At 38.8% G+C, this 25,540-nt stretch overlaps 1 protein-coding gene across 1 annotated transcript in view; it reads right to left on the bottom strand.

Moving 5' to 3' along the window:
- Window positions 1-339: 339 nt before the first annotated feature.
- Window positions 340-25,540, bottom strand: part of LOC126177145 (phosphatidylinositide phosphatase SAC2) — a 371,512-nt gene continuing 346,311 nt past the window's right edge. The window contains exons 15-16 of the mRNA XM_049924417.1: window positions 3,988-4,100; window positions 340-3,909 (exon numbers count right to left, since the gene is read on the bottom strand). Of these exons, the coding sequence (XP_049780374.1) occupies window positions 2,785-3,909; window positions 3,988-4,100 (1,238 nt within the window). The 3' untranslated portion in view covers window positions 340-2,784. The remainder of the gene's footprint in view (window positions 3,910-3,987; window positions 4,101-25,540) is intronic.

Raw genomic sequence — 25,540 nt, 5'->3', positions numbered from 1 at the left:
AGGAAAGAGGGAAGGAGAGGGAAAGACAAAAGGATTTGGGTTTTAAGGGAGATGGTAAGGAGTCATTCCAATTCCGGGAGCGGAAAGACTTACCTTAGGGGGAAAAAAGGACGGGTATACACTCGCGCACACACACACATATCCATCCACACATATACAGGCTTGTATATTTGTGGATGGATATGTGTGTGTGTGCGAGTGTATACCCGTCCTTTTTTCCCTCTAAGGTAAGTCTTTCCGCTCCTGGGATTGGAATGACTCCTTACCCTCTCCCTTAAAACCCAAATCCTTTTGTCTTTCCCTCTGCTTCCCTCTTTCCTGACGAGGCAACCGTTGGTTGCGAAAGCTAGAATTTTGTGTGTATGTTTGTGTTTGTTTGTGTGTCTATCGACGTGCCAGCGCTTTCGTTTGGTAAGTCAAATCATCTTTGTTTTTAGATATATTTTTTCCCACGTGGAATGTTTCCTTCTATTATATTCCTTAGGAATTATTCAGATATGAAATTCTCTTTCAATAAATGACACTGCACTGTATAGTCATACTGCTGTGATATACTTCTAAATAAACATCCACAATACATCACAAATAAATCATTAAAACCTTGATAGTTTCACCGTACAATGCAGGTTTTCACAGCCTTGGTCTTATTGGTTTTAGAGCATTAAGCCATGGTCTAAGGCATGTTTCTTAGACAATGGTCTAATGCCCACAGGGCATAGAAACTATTCTTAAACCTAGGCTTAATACCCATAGAACCACTGTTACCAAGGATATATATCCTTGGATATAATCGTAAAGTGTTAATAAAGATTGTTCCAGGGGCAATGGTCAATATTCAGGACGTGACAGGAACGATCATCTGAAGCAAAAAAGTCTAGTACACATGGGTTCTAAAATGCAAACCTTAAGAACTATGAGCACTTGTTCAGTAAAAGAGATGTGTTTCACAATAGTGAAAATGAACAAGTGCTCATAGCTCTTAAGGTTTGCATATTCTTATTTTGGTTGAAGCTATTTCTTCCCAAAATAGGGAAAGCAAGGTGCTTGCAGTAGAAGATATCTGTTTCACAGAATCAGAGATTAAGTAGTGCTCATATCTCTTAAGGTATGCATTTCGAAGCCCATGTTTACCAGACTTTTTTGCTTCAAATGATGGTTGCTGTCATATCACTGAATACTGACCACTACTCCTGGGACAGCCTATATATTATTAAACAAAAATTATATTACATCAAAAGGCTATTTTGCTAGAGAAAACTGTAAAATTACAAAACAAAGAATGGCTGGCCAGAACTAACTTACAGGAGGTGAAATTCAATGTACTCCCAACACACATTTAAAATTAGAAACAGCCACATCTACCTTTGCAAGTGTTAATTCCTTTCTCAGGGAGGAAAGAGGGACAGGTCACTCATAAGTGAGACTGAGAGGAACCCAGCTGTTTTATGAAAACAGGTGGATCCCTTAATACAACAGACTGTATTTCCAACCTTCCCTTTCCTCCTCCCTGAGGAAGGAATTAAAAGTTCCAAACACTATGTATTGTTTTACTAATAATGTGTGTGTGTGTGTGTGTGTGTGTGTGTGTGTGTGTGTGTGTTTTGGCATTACCTGGAATTTCACCTAATGCAAATAAGTGTTGGCAAACCATTTTTCTCCTTATACTGAACATCAGTGTCATATCATCAATCAAATTACTTTTTTTTAAATTGTGGTTTAGTTTGGTTGTTTTGTGCAATTTACAGAAAACCCAGAAGAATTAAGTAAGTATAAAAATGATCAATCTTAGTTTTTATTATAATAATGATAAGTTCTAACAATAATGAATTACAATGAAGCTTATGACAACAATAGAGAGCAATCTTTAGTGATGCAGTGCATGTATAAAGCAACTGACTTAAAATACATTATATGAAGGGTCATTCCAGCTTATGTCAACAAAAATTCTGCAAAAACACTAATATTTCAAGTCTATGACTGAAGATGAACGACATAAAAAATGACATAAAACACTGCCTTGAAAACACACTATGAACATATAATTAAAAATGAAAGACAAACATATATTTCATTTGCAACTGTACAACAGCTTTTTCTTACTTTGTATAAATAAACATACAGTAATTATGCATTGCATTTAAGAACTTGTGCTGTGTAATAACTCCACAGACTTTTGAAGTGAATATGTTTTTTGGGATTTAGTCTTTGAAAGATCTGCAACAAATTTGTTCAGTATTATTTATATGTGGTTCCCATTAAATGTGATGTTATGTTCTGTAGGGATGGTAGGGTAGTGTTTTTGGAAGTGAGGATTTACTCATGCATATTGTTGAAAGGCTGACAAACACTTATCACAAATTTAAGTATTCTCTTGCGATTCTGTACATACAGAAAATGTGATTTGGTGTCCCATGCTAACAATGACAATAAATAGCAATAAATAACAATTATAAAATAGAAAACTAAAATAGATGTAAACATCACAGTAAGAGCAAAACTATTTTACAGTTGCAAGACAGTTCACTATGAATGCTAAAAATTTAATTATTAGACAAGTGAACCACACAAACTTAATAAAAAATGATAAAGACAACATTTGTGTACATTATCTTATCACATTTTGTCCTGCCTTTGGAAAGTAAAATAAAACTAACAAAAAAACAGGAAGCAAAGTTTTCACTAACATTTACAGTGCGCACTTGAACGGCCAGCATCCAGTGTCAAAGTAATGCAGATATTACACATAAGACAATGTTCATACATGATAAATCTCTGTGCAGTAATTTACAATGCAATGAGACGGGTTCTACAACTTTTCCATTTTTCTTGTAGCCTTTGTATTTCCTCGCAATGTTGTTCCATCACAGTGTGTCGTCCCATGCCTGAAACACCTGTAACAGGTCCTTTTAGCTTGCGTGGATCTAAATTAGCTCCAAGATTTTGCATACCTTTGGCAATTTTTGAAAATGGTGAGAGGACAAGATCTTTTGTTACTGCCACTGGACTGGTAATTGCATTCGTGAAACCACTTCTTATGGAACGCAATGCATTTTCACTCTGTGAAGACGTAATATTGAAGCAAAGCTCCCTTTCTGAAGAACATCTCAAACTCCCTATCAAATGTCTATCACTGTCTCCAAATTTAATATTTGAAGATCTTTGGTTGATATTCTCATTTTTCTGCTTAGTAAATTCTTTGGTTTTGGTAATCTGCCCCCCATCAACTTCACCTGAAGAATGTGATAACTTTCGTGTCAGTGGAAGAGTATTTGGAGGAGTTAATTTTGCTCCAGTTGACAATTTTCTTTCTCCTTTTTGCATTTCATTTGCATTTTCTCCTGATTTCTCTGGACATGTAAATTCTAAACCATCAAATTTTTGAGGTTCTTGCCGATTAAGGGTTGTACTTGAAACTGCTGTATTCTCTATAGTTATCTCGGGTGTTGTTGAACCTGGTCTGAGAGGACTTGGGGTGAGAGAAGAATTTTTTGATGTCACATTAGCCGAATGTAGACTCGACACATCTAAACTTAAATCTGTACGAGAATGTGTCAGAATATGTCTGCGAATGGATACGTTCTGAACTACCTGGGATAAAGACACACTGTCTATATGTGGTGCAGCCAAAGGAAAGAGTTCATCAGTCTGATTAAGAATGGCAATTCTTTCTGTATTTCTTGTACACGTGTTTTCACTTACTCTTGTTGACATTATAATACCCACACTTGGAAGATAGGAGTCCACAGGTTTTACCTTGATTTTTGAGAATGAAATATGTGAGTGATTTATAGGCATAACAGATTCCTGGTGACCTGGAGCATATGTAATACCATCATCACCTTCTTCATCACTGGAAACCTTACTGTATGACACATGCATTTCCCCTCTGCCTTGTACACCAGACATTTCCTGGAAATAAAACAGAAAGGTTATCCACAGTTCATCTATGATGTCCTAAATAAGGATTTGTTTCCCATATTTATGTACCTTCAGTTGTGTTTCATCTGAGACAATTGATTTTGCTTTCTTCGTGTTGAAACTATGGCCAATTTTATTTAACTTATTAAATTGCATAGTCATATTGGTCAGTGCCCTGGTACCTGAAACAGATAACATTGGCATTAATATGACATTTGGTAATGACAGGGAATTATTTAACAGGCCCCAAATAAAAAGTATTCACAACATCTGGTTAAAATACACCTCCCTGCAACACCTTTAACACCTCTTTATAAATTACTCTCTGAGACAGAAATCAATCACTGGTAAAAGCAATTTGCTATACTGGCATACTTCCTGATGTTATAGGCAACAAGAGAAATCACCTAGCAATGTGCGTAAGCTCAGAAAGCAAAACAAAAAGAGAAATATCAGCCCATCAGCAAGCTGCCAATGTAGTTGCTGAATAATGCACCTGAGTGATTTAACTACTTCATCAACATTTCTTGGAATCTCATCTCAAAGAACTTGCTAATGATACAGCCACACTGATTTTCATACAGATCATGTACCAACTCAGAATGAGATGCAGCAACAGGAAATGGTGGAGTAAGCAATTATCACACTTTGCTATCTTATGGAGAAATCTTGTGGAGTATTGCAGTTAAGGTTGATAAAATATTTATTTTACAACAAATGGGTAGTAAGAATATTTTGTAGATCCATTAAATACTTGCGAAGACCTCTTCAGGACTAAAAAAATTCTCAGACTTTCATATCACTGTATTTACGGTTTCAACAATTTTCATGCCAGATAAAACAGTTTCAAAAGAACTGAGATTTAGATTACCAGAGCCTTGATATAAAACTAATTCTTCATCCCACCTAGGAGAAAAAAGATGAAGTCCTTTGCTATGGTGGATTGTTTAATAAGGTTCACAACAACACAATACTTCCCCAGGAATCTCAAAAACTTCAGAAGTACACAAAAATTTTCTGTTACTGACAATTCCTCCAGTAAATTATCAAAATCCTGGAATTATGGACGTTCAGTTATTACAGATGAAAACCATTGCTTATTGTATCCAAGCAACTTTCATAGAATACATAAGTGATGTTCATTGACATCTGTCTGTATACAGACACAGCTGTTCAACCATTTTTAATAGACAAATAGAAACTAAATAGCATAATCATAAGCACTGTTTCGAAAATTACAGCATTTTGACCAACTACATACTTAAAGTCATGGAGAACAAAGTATTTGTCAAAATTTTTCTGCTTATTACAGATGCCAAAAATTTGGAAGCTTTCCAGTCTGTAAAAGAACCTTTAACATAAAACATGTCAATTATCTTTAATGATGACTCTTTTAAATGTACAACATGAATGCAGCTAATCATAGAAGCATCTCTATGGCAAAATGTTTTATTCATACTATGTAGCTTCTCTGTCTTGATGGGATCTACAGAATGGGATGGAGCTCTAAGGAAAAGATGGACACAGGAGACAAAAATTTTGGCTGAACTCAGAAGTGACACCAATACAATCTTAAGTCCTGCATAATCACAATGTAGGGCTGGATGCCAATGGTGTTACTTGTTGCTGAAAATAAATGGATAATACTTCGTGAGGTTATTATTGATACTTGATGTAGTAGCAATAGTACTAGCTTTATTCATCTGTGAATGACTTTTACAAGGGCAAATGTACATATCAAGATGTCTAAAACCAACTCATCAAATACCTGTAGTGGCAGAAAGCCATACAGAAACTCGGAGAACATATTTAGCAAATTTATAGGTGATGTTACGGTAGTTTCAGTTTGCTGGCTGTACACTGGATGTCCACATGATTAAACCAGGGATGGAAATTCATTGGATAGTGTACCAAACATCTCATTTGGTAATTACTTTGGGTGAACACCTTAGAATTGTTGTTGTTGTGGTGGTGGTCTTCAGTCCCGAGACTGGTTTGATGCAGCTCTCCATGCTACTCTATCCTGTGAAAGTTTCTTCATCTCCCAGTAACTACCGCAACCTACAACCTTCTGAATCTGCTTAGTGTGTTCATCTCCTTGTCTCCCATTACGATTTTTACCCTCCACGCTGCCCTCCAATACTAAATTGGTGATCCCTTGATGCCTCAGAACATGTCCTACCAACCGATCCCTTCTTCTAGTCAAGTTGTGCCACAAACTTCTCTTCTCCCCAATCCTAATGAATACTTCCTCATTAGTTATGTGATCTACCCATCTAATCTTCAGCATTCTTCTGTAGCACCACATTTCAAAAGCTTCTATTCTCTTCTTGTCCAAACTATTTACCGTCCATGTTTCATTCCATACATGGCTACGCTCTATACAAATACTTTCAGAAATGACTTCCTGACACTTAAATCTATACTCGATGTTAACAAATTTCTCTTCTTCAGAAACGCTTTCCTTGCCATTGCCAGTCTACATTTTATATTCTCTCTACTTCGACCATCATCAGTTAGTTTGCTCCCCAAATAGCAAAACTCCTCTACTACTTTAAGTGTCTCATTTCCTAATCTAATTCCCTAAGCATCACCAGACTTAATTCGGCTACATTCCATTATCCTCGTTTTGCTTTTGTTGATGTTCATCTTATATCCTCCTTTCAAGACATTATCCATTCCATTCAACTGCTCTTCCAAGTCCTTTGCTGTCTCTGACAGAATTACAATGTCATCGGCGAACCTCAAAGTTTTTATTTCTTCTCCATGAATTTTAATACCTGCTCCGAATTTTTGCTTTTGTTTCTTTCACTGCTTGCTCAATATACAGACTGAATAACATTGGGGAGAGGCTACAACCCTGTCTCACTCCCTTCCCAACCACTGCTTCCCTTTCATGTCCCTTGACTCTCATAACTGCTACCTGGTTTCTGTACAAATTGTAAATAACCTTTCGCTCCCTGTATTTTACCCCTGCCACCTTCAGAATTTGAAAGAGAGTATTCCAGTCAACACTGTCAAAAGCTTTCTCTAAGTCTACAAATGCTAGAAACATAGGTTTGCCCTTCCTTAATCTAGCTTCTAAGATAAGTCGTAGGGTCAGTATTGCCTCACGTGTTCCAACATTTCTACGGAATCCAAACTGATCTTCCCCAAGGTCGGCTTCTACTAGTTTTTCCATTCGTCTGTAAAGAATGCGCGTTAGTATTTTGCAGCTGTGACTTATTAAACTGATAGTTCGGTAATTTTCACACCTGTCAACACCTGCTTTCTTTAGGATTGGAATTATTATATTCTTCTCGAAGTCTGAGAGTATTTTGCCTGTCTCATACATCTTGCTCACCAGATGGTAGAGTTTTGTCAGGACTGGCTCTCCCACGGCCGTCAGTAGTTCTAATGGAATGTTGTCTACTCCTGGGGTCTTGTTTCGACTCAGGTCTTTCAGCGCTCTGTCAAACTCTTCACGCAGTATCGTATCTCCCATTTCATCTTCATCTAAATCCTCTTCCATTTCCATAATATTGTCCTCAAGGACATTGCTCTTGTATAGACCCTCTATATACTCCTTCCACCTTTCTGCTTTCCCTTCTTTGCTTAGAACTGGGTTTCCATCTGAGCTCTTGATGTTCATGCAAGTGGTTCTCTTATCTCCAAAGGTCTCTTTAATTTTCCTGTAGGCAGTATCTATCTTACCCCTAGTGAGATAAGCCTCTACATCCATACATTTGTCCTCTAGCCATCCCTGCTTAGCCATTTTGCACTTCTTGTCGATCTCATTTTTGAGACGTTTGTATTCCTTTTTGCCTGCTTCATTTACTGCATTTTTATATTTTCTCCTTTCATCAATTAAATTCAATATATCTTCTGTTACCGAAGGATTTCTACTAGCCATCGTCTTTTTACCTACTTGATCCTCTGCTGCCTTCACTACTTCATCCCTCAGAGCTACCCATTCTTCTTTTATTGTATTTCTTTCCCCCATTCCTGTCAATTGTTCCCTTATGCTCTCCCTGAAACTCTGTACAACCTCTGGTTTAGTCAGTTTATCCAGGTCCCATCTCCTTAAATTCCCACCTTTTTGCAGTTTCTTCAGTTTTAATCTACAGTTCATAACCAATAGATTGTGGTCAGAGTCCACATCTGCCCCTGGAAATGTCTTACAATTTAAAACCTGGTTCCTAAATCTCTGTCTTACCATTATATGATCTATCTGAAACCTTTTAGCATCTCCAGGATTCTTCCATGTATACAACCTTCTTTCATGATTCTTGAACCAAGTGTTAGCTATGATTAAGTTGTGCTCTGTGCAAAATTCTACAAGGCAGCTTCCTCTTTCATTTATTAGCCCCAATCCATATTCACCCACTATGTTTCCTTCTCTCCCTTTTCCTACTACCGAATTCCAGTCACCCATGACTATTAAATTTTCGTCACCCTTCACTATCTGAATAATTTCTTTTATTTCGTCATACATTTCTTCAATTTCTTCATCACCTGCAAAGCTAGTTGGCATATAAACTTGTACTACTGTAGTAGGCGTGGGCTTCGTATCTATCTTTGCCACAATAATGCGTTCACTATGCTGTTTGTAGTAGCTTACCCGCATTCCTATTTTCCTATTCATTATTAAACCTACTCCTGCATTACCCCTATTTGACTTTGTGTTTATAACCCTGTAGTCACCTGACCAGAAGTCTTGTTCCTTCTGCCACCGAACTTCACGAACTCCCACTATATCTAACTTTAACCTACCCATTTCCCTTCTTAAATTTTCTAACCTACCTGCCCGATTAAGGGATCTGACATTCCACGCTCCGATCCGTAGAACGCCAGTTTTCTTTCTCCTGATAACGACATCCTCTTGAGTAGTCCCCACCCGGAGATCCGAATGGGGGACTATTTTACCTTCGGAATATTTTACCCAAGAGGACGCCATCGTCATTTAACCATACAGTAAAGCTGCATGCCCTCGGGAAAAATTACGGCCGTAGTTTCCCCTTGCTTTCAGCTGTTCGCAGTACCAGCACAGCAAGGCTGTTTTGGTTAGTGTTACAAGGCCAGATCAGTCAATCATCCAAACTGTTGCCCTTGCAGCTACTGAAAAGGCTGCTGCCCCTCTTCAGGAACCACGTTTGTCTGGCCTCTCAACAGATACCCCTCTGTTGTGGTTGCACCTACGGTACAGCTAGCTGTACCGCTGAGGCACGCAAGCCTCCCCACCAACGGCAAGGTCCATGGTTCGTGGGGGGGCCTTAGAACTAATGGTGACAAATCAGTACAAAATTTTTGATTTAGTTAACATAGAGAATCGAATGGACGACATAAAGCTGTTATGGCATCAGTGACAACAGATGTTAAAAGAAATAACTAACAAGGGTATGAAAACATAGCTACATACATTTTTCATCCTTAAAATCGGGAATTTTTTCTTTTGAACATTGCCTTACACAAATAAGAAATCATGCAGTTCATTATTAATATTTTGGCTCACAAGTCCACGTTTTGCATATTGTATTATGTATTAGAACATATAGATAGTTTTTGTATATATATGCAAGAATGTATATGATATACCACATGCGAAAAGCTCTGAGTTTGTTTCAGTACTGGAATTGATACTGAACTATCCACATATACAATACATCGTATAAATTCATCTAATAAATGGACACTGTTATTTAATTCTGTGGACTATTATTTAAAGTACACTAAAAAGAATAACAATAATAAGCAATACACTTACAGGCAAGACTCTACACAATTTACTACAATTTTGCCACCTAGTGAACCCTCGCAATAACACACTAAATGTCTATGACTGTTACATCACAGAAATTTGACCTCATTGGAAGGAGAGGAGATTACATTTTAATGTCCTGTCAATGTAGAGGTCACTGGTGATAAGCATTAGCTCAGAAAGGGGAAGGATATAGCAAGGTATTGGTAACAGATGTTCTCATTGCACACAACACAGTGTAACCTTAGCAGCATGATGCAATTTGCACAATGTGCTATAATACATTGTATCTTGATGAGGTGTCATGTTACATGCCCAAGGCAATGTAGAGTTCAGCTCACACATGGAGAAGAAACATTTGCTGAGAGTTTTTAAATTTTCCTGGTAAACTGAAGGTTCAAATAAATTTTGAGCTTGCAGCTGGTTGCCATTTACTATATTCCGCAATATTTCAAATGGAAATCTTCCTGTCATTCTCAGGTGAACCACTCAAAGCTAATGAAGGCTTCCTCCATTCTGCACTTGATTGATGCGCTGTTTTCCAAGCATGCATTAAGGTAATGGTGACAGAGAAATTACACTACCTGATGCGCGGCACCCTCACTGCAGAAACTGTGGGTTTCAGCTGTCCTTAAGGGTTGACAATTGTCACAGCCATCAGTGTGCTCTATCATCCCCAATTTGAGCAAATCTTGGGAATGACTGTGTTCCATGCACTATCCAGCTGGTATCATTATTCATCTGATTTTCCACTGGACATATTTGCAAATAATCGAGTCCCAAAAATATGTTGACATGGCCAAAATTATTGTTTCATCATACTGCATTGAATGACTAGTGGAGATTCAACAATAGAAGAATTGCTTAGCTGCAATAGGTGCATGCAGCATTGTGACATCCAGTGCAGCGTTCTTTCGTGGTGTATATGATCTGGTCTATGTAAGCCACATCATATTGACAAAGTATCTGGGGAATTCCATCGTTCTGTAATAACAAATGCTTCATTGAACCTAGAAGGACTGTAAGCCTAATTGTGGATAGAAAGCCATTTTCACTAGAAATTCTCAGAGAATTCCGACTTTCTTCGACAAAATATAACCAAAAACGGGAAGAAAAGCTGGAGATTTTGTCAGTGTACTCCCCTCCTTATGCACATTCTGGTTTTTTTATTTAACTGTCAGTGCCCTGTTAATCTGCTTGGTAGAATATAAGTTTTTCCCAAATGATGTCTTCAGAAGGATGAAATCTTTAGGGAAACCATCTGGTTCTGAAGCTATGTGAGCTTTGTGTGCAAGTGTTTTAAGCACATTTATAGTTCGCAACAGATGACGACAACTCTACCACTGTAAATACAAATCAGTATGACAAGGTTTATAGTAAACTGAATGCCTCAGAGAACTACCATTCTTCTATTAACCAGCAAAGGCAGACAATTTTTTATGGAACTGCGGCAATGTATAAAGTCTATTCATTTATGTTCTTCATGATGCCATACTTTAAACGTATTGTCCACATACCTCCAAAATTAATCATCTTAAGAGTCACTGATTCCAGTGCTGTCCCCTCAAAATCCTGCATAAATAAGTAGGCCACCAGGAGAAACTGTGGGCTACTGATGGTGATGCCATCAGCCTACTCCAGATGTTGTTGATCCAGCATACGATAGGTTAAAAAAGAGCAAATCGAAACAAAGGGGTGATATCCACCTGAAACTTGTCATCACCCATTGCTAACTATGAATGTTCTTACACCACTTGCACACAGACCTCACACAGTCTCAGATCAAGATAATTTGTCTAAAGAGCTCACCTACCTAAACACTGTGTTCAGGCAAAACTGGTATTCTACTCAGAAAAATAATTAAAAAGTGGCTAAAGAGGAGAGCATACTGGAAAAAGTCTCTAGCTTTTCTTCCCTCCATTGACAATATCACATACAAGGTAGCCAGAATCTTCTGAAAATTTCAGATGAAAGTGGTTTTCCACTCACCATTAACATTACAGACCATCTAGATTCAGTGAAGGATGATTTGCTGTTGTGGAAGAATGGACAAAATATGTCATTTGGCTTACGTTGGCCAGATCACAAACACCACAGAAGACCTCTGGCTGTGGTAGGAGGCTCATCTCCTCCATATGAACATTGAACCCAGATCCACTGGAGTTGGAAATCTATGATACCACACCCAAATGGTATTACACAAAATCCAGAGAAGCCTCTGAGGCTACATTTTTCATTAATCCATGAGTGAAAAAATTTGAATACCAGAAGATGATTTCATTAAAACTAATTCTTTGCAAGATAAAAGCCTGACTAAATGCACAAGTTGGCAGTAAAAATTTGACAGTTCGACAAGCTAACATCCCAGAGTGATCCACCTAAAACTTGCTACAAAGGACTTTTTAGGTTAATCATTAAAAGCAGCACCACTCTCATCAGTCAAACATATTACTTGGGGAAGGAGGTTACAAATAGGACCTGAGGAAAGCAGTTGCTTTTACCATTTAGCTCACCATCAACATACAGTGTAACTGTACCCTTTGAGTTTCATTTGTTGCACATGTGTTCAGAGTCTAATAGTTCACTCTAATATGGGGCTATTTTACTAGTGAGGGTTTTCTTGGTCAATGGGAACTTATGGTTTTCTCAACCAAACTCGACTCCATGCCTTCCTCAGAAGTGTCCTCATCAGATACAAACAGCTTCCAAAGGTCTGATGGTTTCTGAAATTTCCTTTTTCAATAGCTAATTTTTAATTTTGTGTTACTGCTTGTGTGTGTGTGTGTGTTTGTGTGTGTGTGTGTGTGTGTGTGTGTGTGTGTGTGTGTGTGTGTGTAAGCCAAAATCATTCATTCTTCCTGTGACAAATTGCACACTGTTCCTGATGCATGCCTAGAGTTTATGGTAACTGAAAACTGGCAGCCTCCAGCACAAATATTCTTGGTTCACCACACTTGCACCCAGCTAAGACTAGCTGATTTCTCTTAAGTGTGTTTAAATATCATATATGTTTCCTATTCTCTTCACTTAATCTTTACTTAAATGCAACCTATCTTCCATAACACCATACATGTTGCAGTCTGATGTCCTCTTTGTAATAACAATTATTACAGGAAAATGGGAAAAATATGAAAAGATATCTTTCAACACACACTTAAGAAAAATAAGTATACAGTTTTTATTGTTTTCTAATTTTCCATTTATTTTCTCTCCATTGTTGCTCTTCCATGCCTTTAGCTTCAGTCTCAAAAAGAATATTGCATTGTAAACAACATGTCAAGTATAAACAAGTAACATAAGTGTGGCTCAGGGTGGCTTCAATTTGCTAAATATTAATTTATTAACTATTTATGTAGCAAAAAATTATAAAGTAAACATTAAAGCTAAATGTAAACACCACTGAAGGATTAGGCCTTAGGCCTGTTCTGATTGACCAAGACCTGTTCTGATTGGCCGACTGCTGCCTACATGGCAGTATGAGGAGTAATCTATGATCAAGGGATGTGATATGCGCGTTGCCAATCTCTCCAGCCGTTATTGCCAGTAGATAAATCCTGATGACGATGTAGTTTCTTTATTCAAGTAGCTCCTCATCTGGTATCACAAGATTGAGTGAACCTTGCTCCAGACCATCCTACCTCACAAAAAAACTGATGAGGTACCAGGGATAAAACCTAGGACTTTCAGCACGGAAGGCAGTAACACTAACCATTCGGCTATGGAGGCAGTCGTGGAGCAAACAATTGAAACATTAAACAATATAGACAGTAGGGTGCGCATAGCAACACACACAACTCGACAAAAGTAAGAACACAGTTAGCCATAGATTCTAACTTCCAATACCAGAATCAGTCCCAGTGGAAATTTTTAGTCCAAAGTCACTACTCAAATGATAACGTTGTGACTTTGTCTGTGTCTTTGTCACCATTTCACAAAGGATATGATTTGTTGAGATATGTTCCATAATTATTTTGCCAGTCTCCTCTCAAACAACATTATATTTGGTGTCAATGAGTGTGGTGTGATCCTTATATCCACTTGCTTCTGAAAAAGTGCTTACACCTTTGTTGTCATAAAAATGTTTAGAATGGCTGACACAGGGAATCAAAGCTTTTCTAAGTATTAGTCAGCAACCTTTTGAAGAGTGTTAGTTACCTGTTTCATTAATATTTACATAAATGTTCTTCGTACCTTAGTTAAGATGGTGTGTGCACATTTATTAAATACTTTTTAAGAACAGCATTCTGTGGTCTGATTTTTGCTTTCTGAAAGTATATAACCACCTGACAAATTATCTTGGATGAACGCACAATAAAACTGTATTTGGTTGAACAGTGTGAGTTTTTACACATGTGCAAATGGTTTAAATGTGACTACTAAAGAATAAATGACAAATGCCACTCTGGGTGGCTGGTAGCAGCATCAATACCAGTTTTGCAATCTCATACTGACTGAGTATTCAAGAAAACCTACAGTTTACATTTGAACAAACTGCTGATGCCATGTAAGTGTTGGCACTATTCATTCCATCATTCAAAACAAACAGCTTCTTAATACTGTGCAAGATGAGGTTCTGTAGAGCTTACTATTCATCATCAAGAACAGATACTTTGTGTTTTTACTGAGCTTTAAATTAATTTCAGTAGTAAAGGGGATGCATTTTTGGACACGTTTTTAACATGGATGGAACTTTGATACATAATTTAAAGTTAGAGTCTGAGTGCCAAAGCACATAGTGGAAACATCATAAATCACTTATCTTATACTAGGAAAAGGATAGTTGCTACTCATCACATAGCAGAGATACTTAGTTGCAGATAGGCACAACAAAAAGACTGTCGGAAAGTGAGCTTTCAGCCAACAAGACCTTCGTCGAAAGTAGACAAAACACACACACACACACACACACACACACACACACACACACACACACACACACACACACACAACCACAAAACCACAGTCTCTGGCAGCAAAGCCTGACTGTGAGCAGCATCTCATGATGGGGGAGGCAACTGGGTGGTGGGGATAAGCAGGAGGCTGGGGCGGAGAGCGGAGGAATACCAGGGTAGAGCTGGGCTTGTGGGAGCATACAGGGATGGGGTGGAGAGAGGGCAGGGCAATTAGCCACAGTTGAGAGATTAGATAGAGGGGGGAGGGGGAAGTGGGGTGAGTTGTAGCAGAAAAGGAGAGAAGTAAAAAGACAGAGGGTGCGTCGGTGGAACAGAGGTATGTGTAGTGTTGGAATGGGAACAGGCAGGGGCTAGATGGGTAAGGTCATTGACTAATGAAAGTTGAGCCCAGGAGGGTTATGGGAACATAGGATATAGTGCAGGAAGAGATTCCATGTGCACAATTCAGGAAAGCTGGTGTTGTTGGGAAGAACCCAGATGGCACAGGCTGTGAAACAGTGACAAATGAAGAACGTCCAGTTGGGTGGCGTGCTCAGCAATGGGGTAGTCCACCTGTTTCTTGGCCACAGTTTGTCAGTGGACATTAACATAGACAGACAGCTTGTTGGTTACCATGCCCACGTAGAATGCAGCACAGTGCCTGCAGCTTAGCTTGTAAATCACATGGTTTCACAGGTAGCCCTGTCTTTGATGGGATAGGTGATGCTTGTGACCGGACTGGAGTAGGTGGTAGTAGGAGGATGTATGAGACAGGTTTATTACATGGATATGAGCCATGAGGCAAGGGTTTTGGATCAGGAATTGTATAGGGATGGACGATGGTATTGTGTAGGTTCGGAGGGCACTGGAATACCACTGTGGGATGGGTTGGAAGAATAATGGGAAGGACATTCCTCATTTCAGGGCTCAAAGAGAGGTAGCTGAAACCCTGATGGAGAATGTGACTCATTTTTTTTAGAACTGGGTGGTAGTGAGTAATGAGGGAAATGAGCCTCTGTGGCCAGACGGTGGGACTTTGGGAAGCGGTGGGTGACTGGAGAGATAAGGCATGGAAAATCTTTTTATGTATGAGGTTAGGAGGGTGATGATGGTCTGTGAAGGCCTCAGTGAGACTTTCGGAATATTTTGAAAAGGACCACTTGTCACTACAGATACGACAGCAAAGGGTGGCTAAGCTGCATGGAAGGGACTTCTTGGTATGGAATGAATGGCAGGGTGGCAGCTGTCAAAGTGGAGGTATTGCTGGCGGTTGGTAGGTTTGATATGGGCAGCCTTGCAATCCCTAATTCCTGGAGCCCATATCAAATATTGAAACTCTTGCCCTCGAGGAACTACAGCAACATGCACAGTGCTGCCTCAAAAAAACGCTCCACCCTGTTCACTTCCTACTCCCGCCTTGGGCTACCACTATCCACCACTGCTACAAAAGCATCCAAACCTCCCCCAAATCCCCTCATAGCTGACAAACCCTTTCTTGCAAACCTACTACATTTATCATACCCTTGTAAACTCCATACCATCACCATATAGAATCCAAGACCTAAACACACCTGAAACACAGTGATGAAACTTCCCTCCAAAATCCTTAGTCCCACAGAAGTTTCAGACATTTCCAAAGGCCTCATCTTTTGCCGCACTGCCAAATTCAATCAAGCAGGACTTGTTAAAGACCTTCTCTCCTTCTCCCAGTCCCTACAGTGGAAACACTTTATTGCCACCAACCCTACCAATCAGACTCAACCAGAGACCCAGCCTCGTCCTTACCCCTGCCAACTTGGCAACCTTTTCCATCATAAGCTGCTGCTCGCAGTCTGGCTTCAGCTTCCAGAGACTTTGGCAGTTTGTTTGTGTGTGAGTGTGTGTGTGTGTGTGTGTGTGTGTGTGTGTGTGTGTGTGTTGCCTACTTTCAACGAAGGCCTTGTTGGTTAAAAGCTCACTTTCTGACACACTACCTATGACTCCACTATAAGGTGGATAGAAATTATCCTTTTCATAATATTTTTAGAATCTATCCTAGATTTGGCATTGTTTGAATCACTTATCTATAAGACATTGGCTGGTGAGGTTATATTAACTGTATTTTGGAGTGCCCATGGTCTGATTTTCTATGATTTGTTGGAGGATGTGAGCTAACATCCCAAAGATGTTCGGGCTCACAAGCAGTTCCTCTTTGTCGAAATTTCTTGGCTCAAACTCGTTCAGCGGATGAACCGCATGTGTCACATTACATGCCCTAAATTATACACTTGTGAGCCTTTGGTTAAATTGTCTGGCTGATGGCAAGTTTGCAAAATACAAAGTTAATGTAACATATAATAACAATAATAATAATAATAATACCGGGAATTAAATTAATGACCCATAAATGATGTAGGCCACACAGTTGTGACTTGGTTAGAATAACGTTTATTCAGAAAGAAAACTAATAGCAAAAGTGGTCGTATTTAGAATTACTATTACAATCAAGTGCATATCCATTTGACACAGTTCGATCATTCACAATCTCATTGCGAAACCCAAGTCTGATTCTTCACCTCTGAACCGTCCACTTTTGCGTCTGCACCAGCATTGTCCCTCTGCCCGTCCCTGGCCATGTTTCCCGTGCACTGAATATCCTCACTCAACTGACTAGGGCAGTTCCCTTTCCTGAAGCTGTCCATCTGATTGGCTACAGCTTATTCTACATTATTTTACATTTTAACATATTTAAATAAGCAAAGCTTGACCACTTTTATGTTCTAAATAAAGTAACAATAATATCCATTAAGTAATAAACGTTAAATTTTTCTACATAAAACCAATACAATTTCCTTCTTAACTTTGAATGTTACGGCCAGTAGCCTTGCACCAATGTGCTTTCTGATAAATAAATAAAGAACAAAAGTTAAGTACTATGTACTAAACTTTACAACAAATATGCCATTATCTAATGATTCAATAAGGTGTCATTCTGTCATCATTCCATGTGTCTTGTGTGGAGAAAATGATGATCTGATGCTTAACTGAAAATACTGATAATTTAAATTTACTATATCTTTTAAACAAATGAAGTTACAGAGTTGATATTTACAACATTTGTCATTTTAATGATGCACTTCTATATGAAATGTCAATCGTTAAGATCGACTAAAGCATTCAGATTTTAGCGTTCAGGTCTTTTTACAAAACTTGTGAATTTCACTTAACAGTAAATCATAAACTATTATAGATATGATCAATATTCAAATTTTATTGGGACCACCATGAAAATTTATGAAGGATGGTGATTAAAATTACTGTGGCTTCATTCTCTGCATTACTACAGAATTAAATAGTTTCCATAAATGTTTCCGTTTATGGCCGATCTTAAGTCCGCCATATTTAACACTGCTAGGTCTTCCTGGCCACAAACATCTTCTACTGGGTTTCCCCACGACATAGGTCCTCGTCTGTCTCACTTGCACATTACAGCGCTTAGGTCTCAATAGACAATAGATGCCTGTGAGTTTCTCCACCTTGTGGTGAATCTGTGTCCTTTGTGGCACACAGTCCTGGTCGACAGGGTTCATTTTACAATTCCTGTAGGCTGACTCTTTCAGTCATATATTTAAATAAGAGCGCAATGCTCGTTAACTTACAAGGAGCACTATCAACATCCAATACTACTCAGGTGTGATTGAACAAAGTCAATCTTCTGCTGGAAGGGGAACTGCTGGGATGGCAGATAAATGGTGTGTTTCTTCTTCAAGACAATGCTTGTCCTCCTACGGCACCACTGATACTGGAAACTATTGGCAGAATGGGTTGGGAGCTTCTCCCTGTGGAATTGCCATTGCATTTTTAATGTTGCCATTCTTGCTCTTGATTTCAGGTCATTTTGACTTTTCTGTATGCTGAGTCAGTCCTCCTGATGAGCATTTGTTTTTCAATTTCTTCACATTTTTCCTCCAGCCATTTCACCTTAGCTTTGCAATTCCTATTTATTTCATTTCTAAGTCACTTATATTTCTGTAAGCCTGAATTTCCTTGAACTTTTTTACTTTCCTCTTTCAATCAATCAATTTAAGAATTTCTTCTGTTACCCAAGGTTTCTTCGCAATAACCTTCCTTGTACCTACATTTTTCTTTCCAACTTCTGTGATTGCGCTTTGTAGATATGTCCATTCCTCCTTAACTGCATTGTTCACTGTGATATTTATTATTACAGTGTTGTAACCTTGGAATATTTCAAGTGTATCTCATCATTTCATAGTACTTCAGTACCCCACTTATTCACACATTAATTCTTCTTGACAAGTATCTTAATCCTCCATCACACACAATTCTGAGACACCAGTGTTTGGGAGCAATGAGCCTGACAGGCATAGATTTTGAAATCACCTATTATCTCATACTTTCAACTTTAGTGCCCTAAATGTAAACAGTGTTTTTCATTGGAATATACAAAAACAGAACATATGAAAATGGATGCTGAAAAACCCTATATAAAGGAATAAAATTTTGACACCACCACCAAACAGCTACAATTTTCAGTACATAAATTCTATTAAATAGTAAATGTATGCAAAAAAATTCCAATTTTAAGTCATTATTTTGGTGCTGATATCTTTCACACTCACTCAGAATTACCAGAAGCAACACGTTGCCACACAGAGAAGCAAAGTTGGCAGACCCTATTTCATCGATCAATTTAATTTCTTCTGTTATCCAAGGTTTCTTTGCAATAACCTTCTTTGTACCTACATTTTTCTTTCCAACTTCTGTGATTGCACTTTTTAGATATGTCCATTCCTCTTTAAGTGCATTACTCACTGCGGTATTTATTATCACAGTGTTGTAGCCTTGGAAGATTTCAAGTGTATCTCATTGTTTCTTAGTACTTCAGTATCCCACTTCTTTACACATTAATTCTTCTGGACAAGTCTCTTAATCCTCCATCACGCACTATTCTGGGGCACCAGTGTTCGGGCGCAATGAGCCTGACAGGCTATATAAAGGAATAAAATTTTGACACCACCACCTAACAGCTACAGTTTTCAGTACATAAATTCTATTAAATAGTAAATGTATGCACAAAAATGAATAAATAAAAATTAAGTCACTATTTTGGTGCCAACATCTTTCACATTCACTCAGAATTACCAGAAGAAACATGCTGTGTTGGCAGACTACATTTCCATGGCACAAGCAGATCTCATTGTGGCAGGTTTTACATTCATTGTTTGACATCATTCTGTGACCCACTTCAGTAGTGAAGGAAGTGCACTGTCTTTTGGAATGTAGAGGAAGTGGTGATTTCTCTCTGTATGCTGCTTGATAATCTTTTGAGTCGGCTTTGCAAGCTGAGCGGGATTCCAATGTTTTTCATACTACTTGGTGTAGCTCTCCAAGGACAAGTTAATGTGCCAGAAATTTTAACTACGTTCCTCCACACAGTTTTTCCAATTGATTTTGAAGGTAAACAACCTGGGAGTTGATACAACCTCATCGAATAATGCGAAAAAAATGATCATTGGCCAGAGCTTTGTGTTTTGGATCACACTTAAAGTAGCACACATTTCATCTGCTTTCAGCACCACCTTTTGATGAACTGTAGAAAGTGAATATTTGTGGTTAATTTTTTTCCTCCACATTTGGGATCAGTTGAACTGTCACAACCAAATGAAGACGCAAAAGGGTGTATAATTATGTGTTACTTATAGTTGTTCAAAGCAGAAATCTGGCAGAAAAATACATAAAGACTTATTATATGTTAAGTGAATATTTTAGGAGGGTGTGACCAGTGGAGTTTGTGCAGCAGCAGTCAGCACTTCGACAGATCAACAACCGAGCAGGTGGGCAATGCTTCCAAAGAGAACAATGACCAGTCCTGTTCACACAACAGTGGTCAATACTTCAGGAACTGTCATCATACTGAACACATGTGCGTGACTTATCTGGCAATGTGGAGGAGGACGACAGGGCAATTCCCGACCACACAAGTGTAGAGGAAAAACAAGGAAAGCCGGCACGTGTGTTGACACTGGTCACATTTCTGCCCAATGTGAGAAGCATAGATCAATGACTGAAAAGTCAGTTGCCACCCTATAAACTTTACAACATTGGCAAAAATACCGAATAAATACCTCTGACAAACGGACATGGGGTGGTCCTTTGAGTGGAGAAAGAAGTCACAAAGAAATGTTGCCTGGACGGATGACCGATAGTTAGTCAGAGGATGTCATTCACTGCAATGATCTAGCTGGTATGCTGCTCAACAGAAGATGATGTTGGTACCACACCAATATATCAATGCAGAAGATGCTGTCCCAGATGTTACCACAAAGAAGTTTTTGTGGTACGTACCCAGGTGGCTGGTGAGGACAAAGGCACTGTGGCCTCACCAAATACGTCACACGTGAACCTAGAGGTTGATGAACTCCGTCAGAAGATGCCTAACCTGAGGGTCGCTGGTTCGATTCCAGGATGAAGCGCTCCGTGCCACACCACAGCCACTAGTTAATAACACAATGACCAAATTCACAAGGAGAAGACCGCACCACCACCGCAGTGGGTCACGGGTATGGTACTGAATGGAAGAAATAGCTGCCTGGCACTCCGCTGCAACATGAACCATTGCCGCATCAGCAGTCACTGGAATCTGCATGCTACGACTCCGTGATGCACTACTGCAGTGAGGAATTGAGCAAGTTAAAACATAATGAATTACCCTGTTATTTAAAGGGTCTTAAGTGTCAATAAAAGATTGGTAGTGGAACCACCACTGAGCCAAGGAAAGAACCCATTCCACCACCCACAAAGTGTCGCTTTTCCTCCCGACATCCTTGACACTGACATTCAATATCACCCCGCTACATTTGGTGTCAGTTAACCTGGCTCTATTAGGAGGTGTACATGGTAGGGAATTTGTGGTACACGATGCCATCACCAGCAACAGGCTGCGAACAGTCCACAGATAGCAGACAACACTTTGATGCCAACGGACAGTATTTCAGTACATTGATGAGTGCAAATTGGTCACACATGTTTTTCCCTTTCATATAACACTTCCACAGTGTATAAAACAAATGATGGAAAGCTCACATTTTTTTCACAGAAATTTGACACTAGAAAATTTCTTTTTGGATGGTGTTAAGATATTCTTCATATTTTGGTCGAAATTTCAATCAGATTTCTAATGTTACATGTTATATAGCAGAATTTATGTTCTTGTGGTCACAGGAAGTACATTTGTGGGAATAACCATTTTTTAAACAGGAAAGCATTACGACGACAGACAGTAAGACATAAGGAGTTTCCACCCACGAGGCTATTCAGAGATTACTTAATAAGGTAGCCCAATTGAGGTCTGACAATAATGAATTGTTGAATCGTTTATTCGAGTATAGGTCGATGCCTAGTGCAAGCCTCCCATACTAGATTCATCAGCAGCCACCCTTGTGACTCCCTTCTCTAGCAAGCCAAGCGAGGATGTAGAAGCATTTTTTGCTGATTCGTTAGCAGCCGTTAAACATAGTTCCTGGTTAGATGAACAAATTTTGCAAATGAAAAAGTTACCGTTAACTGGGTAAGCTAAGGCGCACGTACTAAATCATGAGGAGTTACAAAATGCATTAATGCTTGAAGAACTGAAACAAGATTTGATCAAAAGGTTTAAAAAGCAGAAAAGTTGCCATTTTTATAGGGAGCAATTGAACACCATGTTCCAAAGACACAACAAAATAATAGAAAATTTTGTGGATAGAATATGAAAAGTAATAGTCACACTTACCAATTGTCAGCCAGTGATGATACCCATAAGTATAATCTACAAGAAGTGGAGAATAGGGCCTTAGAAATTATTTTGCGAGGATTGCCACCCAAAGCTTTGTGCTCCATGTTAGGGCAGAATTTCCAAAGAATTTAACTGATGCAGTCAACATTGCTACAGTATTGGAGAAAATAGACCCCATGATGAGGTACATGGAAAGAAAAAATGTATTTTACACAGGGGTTTGTTGTTTCAGATGCGATCAACAGGGACACATGGTGAAAAATAGTCACCAACCACACTGTATAAATCACCAAAGGGCGGGCCATACATATCATGGAGTGTAGCAGTACAGGGAAATTTGCAAAACAGGGGTCCATTAAACAGAAACAGGAACCCCAGAACCACTGCCAGGTATTCCCATTAAAATTCTTTGCTATTAGAGTGCATGCACAGATGGAGTGCTGGTTACCAGGCACTATTAAGAGTAAAACACACAGACTATCAGTCAACTCTGGGGCTCACATGTCAATTGTAAGTAAACAGTGCACTGGGGTCAGGAGATATGACCATCCAAGATATAAGTTAAGTGGTATAGGCGAAGGTGGCATTCATTCAGTAAGCTGTATGTCACTGACCTTTCACATTGAGGATGTAAGACTCCAGGAGGTTGTAGGAGTCATATCAAGGGTAAGCAATGAAATGATGTTATCCTACAGTTAGGTTTTCTCAATAAACTTCATGCCATAATCAACCTCGGGCAGCAAACAGTGGAGCTTGGCGGGACATTGTTTCAATTAGGTGACACAAGATCCCTCTCCCCAGGAAGAGGAATCAACTAAACTGTAAGCAATGTCCTTGAAGGTAGATTCGCAGACAAAATACCATTTGGTACAGGAAAGCTACATTGGGTGGACATTAATGCTGCTTTACTCGCAGACACACTATGCATAATGGAACTGTTAAAGGAAAATGACGAATTAGACACTGCAAACCGCAACAATTGATGGAGTACAGAAGGTACCAGTGCATATAGATAATTTTGGCGCAGAAGACAAGGAGTTATGAAAGGAAATGTTAATGGCTAACATAAGTGCCTTAGAGGAAGATGATTTTAATTGGTCAAATGTAAACAATAGCAGCAAACCAGCTGCCTACAAAAACTGAATTGCGCTGGAAGATATCACACATAAAAGGAAATGAATGGGATATGTTGGATGAGTTTCAGGATCTATTTAGTTCACATGGACTGCTAACAGCAACAAACATCACACAACACAATTACAACTACAGATAACACTACAATTTACAGGAGACCATATAGAGTTTCTCACCAATTACAACTGTTACTAGACGAATTCATAGATCAACAATTAAAGGATGGTATAAAAGAATATTTGGATTCACCATACAGTGCAAATGTCATAATTATGCCAAAGAAATCTGCTGATGTTGCACAACATTATAGATTCTATTGTGATTACAAGCATTTAAATAGCAAAACAATTTCAGATGTGTATCCATTACTGAGTATCATAGATACCATTGACCATCTCTGCAACAGTAAATATGTCTCCACAATTGACATGAGGAGCGGGTACCATCAAATAGAAGTTGCACCAGAGGACAGACAAAAAACTGCTTTCTCTATCCCTTCAGGTCATTGGCAATTCTTAAGGGTACCTTTCAGATTAAAAAATGCCTCCATGACCTTCCAAAGATTGCTAGATGGTGTGCTACATGGATTAAAATCTCAACAATGCATAATATACCTCGATGACATAGTCATATTCAAAAGACATCAAGGAGCATGTGATATGCTTACAAGAAGTTTTCCAATGTTTCAGGGATGCTAAATTAACATTCAATTTGGAAAAATGTCACTTCGCATTAAAGGAAGTAACACATTTAGGCCAGGTCATCAGTGAACATGGAATCAAAATCAAGCCACGGCTAATAACCGGAGTTAAAGATTTTTCAGCACCACAATTTATCAAGGAAGTACACCAATTTCTAGGCCTCTCAAAGTATTATCAAAAATTTGTAAAAAAACTATGCAGAAATAGCACAACCTCTCAGACAGTTATTAAAAAAAGGTACTAAGTTTCACTGGGAAACAAAATGTGACACAATATTTGAAACATTGAAATACAAATTAACACATAGTCCTGTATTAACCTATCCGATTTCAGCTAAGAATTCATCTTGTCCTACGATGCATGTGCACATGCTACCTGAGCATTTTTGGGTCAAAACATTAATGGTGCAGAACATCCAGAGGCCTACACAGCCAGACAATTAAATATGATAGAAAAGAATTACTCTACAACAGAAAAGGAGTTATCACGTGTCATCTATGGTATAAAATATTTCAGGTGCTATCTGTATGGGAATAAATTCGAGATAATCATGGACCATGCTGCTCTCCAGTGATTACTTGGGCTGAGAGACCCATCAAATCATCTGACACATTGGTCCCTATGCCTCTACAAAATGGACTTTGAAGTAATTCATAAACTGGGGAAGAAACATTCCAATGTAGATTGTCTTAGTAGAAAGTATTAGAAGCAGTAGGTTGCACTGCAGAAGAATGGCAAAAAACACAGCCTTCAGATGCAGATTGCAAAAGATATGCGACACAATGGCAGCTTTGTCTACAGGATGGGGTTTTGTGTTGAACAACTAGACTCAGACCAAGAATTGTGGTTCCCAAACACCTCTGACAGGTAGTCATGCATGAGGCCCATGATCACATGCCTTTAGGTCACAGTGGTAAAAAAGAACTACTGAAAGACATGTTGCTGAATGTTTCTGGTTGGAGACAAGAAAGCACAATATGTGCACAATTGCATACCATGCACCTAGCGAGCAGACTATTGACATCAACATATACTGTTATAAAGACTCTCAGAAGTGTCATGCCCATTTCAAAAATTAGGAATGCACATTTATGGCTCCTTTAATAAAATACCAGCTGGGAATAATGATAATAGATCATTTATCAAGGTATCTTACAATGGTAAGTCTCCCTGATCAACAGGCAAACACCATTGCACAAGATATGGTCAATAATTGGATTTTAAAATTTGGCACACCAAAAGCAGTTATAACTGACCAAGGTAGTAACTTCATGCCCAAACTTATGAAACAATTTTACCATTTGCTTAAAGTACATGAATTATGCAGCACACCATTACACCCACAGGCAAACAGATGGACAGAAAGGGTCCACCGCACTATCAG

This window comes from Schistocerca cancellata, chromosome 3, assembly GCF_023864275.1.
Source record: "Schistocerca cancellata isolate TAMUIC-IGC-003103 chromosome 3, iqSchCanc2.1, whole genome shotgun sequence".
Taxonomy (NCBI): Eukaryota; Metazoa; Arthropoda; class Insecta; order Orthoptera; family Acrididae; genus Schistocerca; species Schistocerca cancellata.
This window is presented reverse-complemented; position numbering and strand designations above follow the sequence as displayed.